This window comes from Vombatus ursinus, unplaced genomic scaffold (genome assembly GCF_900497805.2).
Source record: "Vombatus ursinus unplaced genomic scaffold, bare-nosed wombat genome assembly UNPS02014814.1, whole genome shotgun sequence".
Classification (NCBI taxonomy): Eukaryota; Metazoa; Chordata; class Mammalia; order Diprotodontia; family Vombatidae; genus Vombatus; species Vombatus ursinus.
This window is the reverse complement of record NW_020954592.1, coordinates 14,657,220-14,663,219: the sequence shown is the minus strand read 5'-3', so window position 1 is coordinate 14,663,219 and position 6,000 is coordinate 14,657,220. Positions and strand designations below refer to the sequence as shown.

General features: G+C 38.4%; 1 protein-coding gene across 3 annotated transcripts in view; it reads left to right on the top strand.

Moving 5' to 3' along the window:
* Nucleotides 1–6,000, top strand: part of PHKA2 (phosphorylase kinase regulatory subunit alpha 2) — a 109,569-nt gene that overhangs the window by 22,922 nt on the left and 80,647 nt on the right. For all 3 annotated transcript variants that reach the window (XM_027835312.1, XM_027835311.1, XM_027835313.1), the window contains exons 3-4: nt 3,143–3,190; nt 5,080–5,248. In XM_027835312.1, the coding sequence (XP_027691113.1) occupies nt 3,143–3,190; nt 5,080–5,248 (217 nt within the window). The remainder of the gene's footprint in view (nt 1–3,142; nt 3,191–5,079; nt 5,249–6,000) is intronic.

Here is a 6,000-nt window from a genome sequence, read left to right as displayed (position 1 = left end):
CTTAATGGAGACAAGATGGACCTTATATACAGAAAGACTGTGGGAGGGATCTAGGAGTGGCCAACTAGTTTGGGGTGACTGGAGGAAGGGTCTAAGGAGGATCTGGACGGGAGTGGCCAGTAAACTGGAGTGAACAGAACTCCTGGGACCTGAATCATATGACCAAGGGAGAATGGAGCCTAGCTAGGATTAAGGCTGGGAAATGGCCAAGGGGAGGTAAGACAATGGAGAGCTAGGCAGATTAAGGGTAACAGAGTTGGGAGATTGGGTATACCCACAATGAAAGGCCAGTTGATGGGATTATAGCCTAAGGCAAATGCCAGAGATTTGGCCATATGGGAAAGTTTAGGGTTTTTCCTTTCTGGGGTCCACATCTCAACCCCATCAGCATCATAGTCTATATAATACTGTTTGTAAGAAGTAGATAGCCTAATTGTTGTCATTCCGTCATTTCAGTCATGTCTAACTCTTCATGACCCTATTTTGGGGTTTTCTTAACAAAGATAGTATAGTGGTTTGCCATTTTCTGTTCCAGCTCTTTTTTACAGATGAGGAAACCAAAGCAAATAGGGTTAAGTGACTTACCCAAGATCACACAGCTAGTGAGTGTCTGAGGCCAGATTTGAACTCATGAAGATGAGTCTTTGTGATGCCAAGTCCAGTGCTTTACCCACTGTGCCACTTGGCTACCAAGATAATCTAATATACATACAGTTTTTACTTTACATAAGTGGACTGTTCAACTGACCTCTGTGTAAAGTGATTTTTCCATAACCTGAGTTTGCTGGTGAATGTGGGGAAGGAGAAAGGGGACCACACAACTGTGGTGGGAGGAGGCCAACATATGGTTCAAGGACACGTGGGGACCAGGGGAAAAGGATGGAAAGCAAGGGCAGGGCCAGCTGCACAAAGGCCTGGCTGGAACTGAAAGGAACGTGAACACAGATAGGAGGGGATGTGTGACACACAGGGGCCAGGGGCAGACACTGGGTACCTCAGTGCACACAGTGGGGCCAGACAGGTGGGTGGAGTGAGGCAAAGGTCTCCTCTCTTGGTGCCAGAGGTCTTAAGCCAAACCACCAACAACATGGTAGCATCCATTCTTCTGTTTTCACTTAAAGGTATTTTTTAGGAAGAGTATGGGTGAGAGATTGTGGACTGCTGAGCTAAGGGGCAGGAGTGGAGAGAGAAAAGCACAGTACTGCATAGTGAAGTTAACTTAGTTTTTTTTTTTTACATAGGTTTCTTTCAGAATTCTTATGAAAAGTCAAATTTGCATAAAGCAAATTTATGTAAAGCAAAAACTGTTTGTACCTTGAAAATATTGGCCTTTTTGAGGGGAAGGGGAGAAGGGAAGATTAATGTTGGTTCAAAAATTTCCATATTGGGCAGGTAGGTGGCGAAGTGAATAGAGCACTGACCTAGAGTCAGGAAGACCTGAGTTCAAGTTCAGCCTCAGACACTTGATACTTACTAGCTGTGTGACCCTGGGCAAGTCATTTAACCCCAATTGCCTAAACAAAAGCAAAAAAAAATTTTCATATTATTTGTAATTTCAAAACACTGGAAACAACCCAATTGTCAAACAATACAAATTGCTTGTTAAATAAATTGTAGCACACTAATGAACACTATATTAAGATAAAAAAGTATAAAGAAATCTGAAAATATTTTTTTGAAGTAATGCAGAGTTAAAAAATCAGGACCAGAAGATTAACTTTCATAATTCTTACCCTCTCCTTAGTACTCCCCATCCAAAATTACCTTGTATTTATTTTGTTTTACTTTGTATACGTTTATGTATCCGTGCATGTTGTTTCCCTTAATAGAATATAAACTCCTTGAGGGCAGAGCTGTTTCATTCTTCTTTGTATCCCTAACACCTGGTACAGAATGAACACTTAATAAATGTTTGCGGATTGATGAATTGACCTATGAATATATAAGAGGAAAGATGAATGGGAATGACTAGTCAAATAATCATTTTTAAACTACTTTTTTTATTAATTTATTTTTAATTTTCAACTTTCACTTCCATAAGCTTTTGAGTTTTAAATTTTCTCCCCCCTCTCCCTGCCTCCCTCCCCAAGATGGCATGCAATGTGATATAGACTTTACATATACATTTGTATTAAAACATTTTCACATTAGTCATGTTGTAAAGAAGAATTAGAACCAATAGGAGGAACCACAAGAAAGAGGAAACAAAACAAAGCAGAAGGGGAAAAAAAAGCAAATAGTATGCTTCGATATGCATTCAAACTCCATAGTTCTTTCTCTGGATGTGGATAATATTTTCCATCATGAGACTTTTGGAGATGTCTAAGATCCTTGCATTGTTGAGAAGGGTTTAGTCTACCAAAGTTAAGTCATCGTACAACACAGCTGTTACTGTGTACAACGTTGTCCTGGTTCTGCTCACTTCACTTCAGCAGCAGTCCATACAAGGCTTTCCAGGTTTTTCTGAAGTCCGCCTGCTCATCATTTCTCATAGCACAATAGTATTCCATTACATTCATATACCACAACTTGTTTAACCATTCCCCAGTTGATGGACATCCCCTCAATTTCCAATTTTTTGCCACCACAGAAAGAGCTGCTATAAATATTTTTGTACATGTGGGTCCTTTTCCCATTTTTATGCTGTCTTTGGGTTACAGCCCTATACAGTGCTATTGCTGGGTCAAAGGATGCATAGTTTTATAGCCCTTTGGGCATAGTTCTAAATTGCTCTCCAAAATGGTTGGATCAGTTCACAACTCCACCAATAGTGGATTAATGTTTCAGTTTTCCCACATCTTCTCCAACATCATTTTCTTATTTTGTCATGTTAGCCAACCTGATGGGTGTGATGTGGTACCTCAAAGTTGTTTTGACTTGCATTTCTCTAATCAATAGTGATTTAGAGCATTTTTGCATGTGACTATAGATAGCTTTAATTTCTTCTTCTGAAAACTACCTGTTCATATCCTTTGACCATTTCTCAATTGGAGATAGTCAAATAATCTTGATAGACTCTGAAAAAATGTTTGAAAAAATGACATTTTATAATAAATAAAACAAGTAGTGGATATGACACATAGTAGATACTTAGTAAGTGTTGATTGATTGACATGATCCTATTTCTGATTTTTTTTTTCAGAATGTAGTGAAACTGATGCGGGGTCTCCTGCAATGTATGATGAGACAGGTAATTGGAGAACTAACATATATTTGTTTCTATAAGTTTTTGGAGGGGGGGAGGGGTGGGCTAGGCAGTGGGGTTAAGTGACTTGCCCAGGGTCACACAGCTTGTAAGTGTTATGTGTCTGAGTCTGGATTTAAACTCTTGTTCTCCTGACTTTAGGGCCAGTACTCTATCCGCTGTACCACCTAGCTGCCCCTGTAAGTCATTTTAGCTGGAATTTCGTATTGTTGTTATCATGGGGAGCTAAAACTTCTTGAGACACTTTGAATTTTTCTTCAGCTCTTCACAGTGCCTTTCTTAATAATTTGTTATAGAAAAGTAAAAAGTGTTTTTTACCTTTTTATGCTGTATTTTTTGTTAAAAAAAAAACCCTCACAAAACTATGCTATATTTTTGGTTAAAAGCCTCTCATAAAACTCAAATTATATCTTAGGGCAAAAAAATTCATTAATAAGTTGTTTTTGTTTTAAAATAAGAGGAAGTGTATCATTTTACTTTGGTGAAACCTTTTAAAAGTGTCATTCCCACAACAACTAAGAAAATACTGTGCCTGCTAATTGCTGTGAATATATGGAAATAATCTCTTTTAACTTGAAGTAAAATTTTTGTTATTTTAATTCAAGCCTTTGGTATATTGCTTCTACCCTGTACTGCTGTTTTAAGGTAGAGTCTCAAACAAGAAACTTTAATATTTGATAGACAGCACTTCTGAGTAAGTACTTCACATAAGGCAGTTGATTCCTGCCCCTCTATTACTTGTTTTTCAGTGTACCAGCAAATGTAATTTTCATTTCTTCAGCAAACATTTTATTAAGTATAAGACAATCTGACATACTGAGTAGACGACTGGCCTTATAGTCAGGAAGACCTGGGATGAAGTCCTACTTTTGACATACTCTAGCTGTGACCATGAGCAAGTTATTTAACTTCTTAATGCCCTAGAAAAGTTCCCAGTCTGAATCAGTGAAAAGTATTTTCATGTTAAGGCGTTGTGTGAAATCACAAGTCCGGACCACCACCCCCACTAAAGGCACTAGGATAGTTACTAACAGGGATGGAGAAAATATACAAGACCATTCCTGCCCTCAAAGAAATTAATATCTAGGTATAAAAGATATTGTTAATTGGATTCTTTTCATTTATGGATTTAGCACAAGAAACCAAAATACTTTGGACTGTATTCATAGAAAATATAATATTCAATCAGAGGCAACTATATTCTAATAGCTAGAATGCCGAGCATAGAGTCAAGAACCACTGGCTTCAGTTCCTGCGTCTGATGCTTTGTTGTTATGGGAAATTGGGCAAGTAATTTTTAACCTTGATGTGTACCTAGAAGAACTTACTAAGAACTTTTATTCATGAAAAACAGCCAGTGTTCTGTACCTATGCTAATGAAATCTTTCCCATATTCCTGTAATTACCCAGTTAGTGTTCATTTAGTCGGTCTGGATTTCGTGATATACTTGAAAAATTCTCATCAGAGGCCAAGAATAATACCTGTGATGTATTTCTCCTTCTGGGACAATTAGGTAGCACAGTAACTAGAATGCTGGGTTTGGAGTAAGGAACACATCTTCCTAAGTCACATCTGGCCTCAGACACTTAGCTGCGTGACCCTGGGCAAGTCTCTTAACCCTATTTGCCTTGGTTCCTCATTTGTAAAATGAGCTGGCGAAGGAAATGGCAGATCTCTGCCAAGGAAATGGCAGATCTCTGCCAAGGAAATGGCAGATGGAGTTACAAAGAGTTGGACAGGACTGAAACAACTGTACACCAACAATTCCTCTTTCCATGAAGTAATTCATTCAGAACAGTTTGCTTTTAAATTCAATGCCTCTGATTGGGTTTTTGAAAGTGAGTAACTTTGAGCCACACTTTATCTTTCTTAGGTGGATAAAGTTGAGAAGTTTAAGAAAACTCAGAGCACCAAGGACAGCTTGCATGCCAAATACAATACTGCCACCTGTGGCACTGTGGTTAGTGATGACCAGTGGGGACATTTACAAGTTGATGCTACTTCATTATTTTTATTGTTTCTAGCACAGATGACTGCCTCAGGTAAGTAAAACTCAAAATTATATATGCTGCCAGAAAGAACAAGTAATAAATTAACTCAATTGGGACTTGTTGAATCATAGAATCATAAAATCTTAGTCAGAAGGGAACTTCCTATCCAGTTCATAAATTCCTTCCACATTATCTCTGACATCATGTAGCTTGTGACGATTTCTGGTGACCTTTTGTTGTTGTTCAGTCATTTTCAGTCATGTTCCACTCTTTGTGACGCCATCTGGGGTTTTCTTGGCAGAGATACTAGAATGGTTTGCCATTTACGATGAGGAAACTGAGGCAAACAGGGTGAAGTGATTTGCCCAGAATCACCCAGGTAGTAAATGTCTGAGGCCAGATTTGATGAGTCTTCCTGACTACAGGCCTGGCACTATCTCCATTCTGCCACCTAGATACCCTCTGGTGACCTAGGAATTCACTAATTTGCAACCTATTCTGTTTCCAAACATTCCTCCTGTTAAACTGAAGTCTTCCACCCTTATACCATCTATCCTCTGGTTGTAGTTTTGCCAAATAGAAAGACACAGAACAAGTCAATTCCCTACTTTGTCACATCTCTTTCAGACTGAAGTTTCTCAGTTCCTTAAACTATTTCTAATATGAATCCTATCGTGGCTGCTCACATTCTTATCAAGTCTTAGATTGATTAAATCTAATCTAAAGATTGGTTTAGGTAATATAAGACTAAAGATAGTCTTAGAGGTTGGTTAAATCCAGTCTAAAGCTGAGTAGAATTCCTT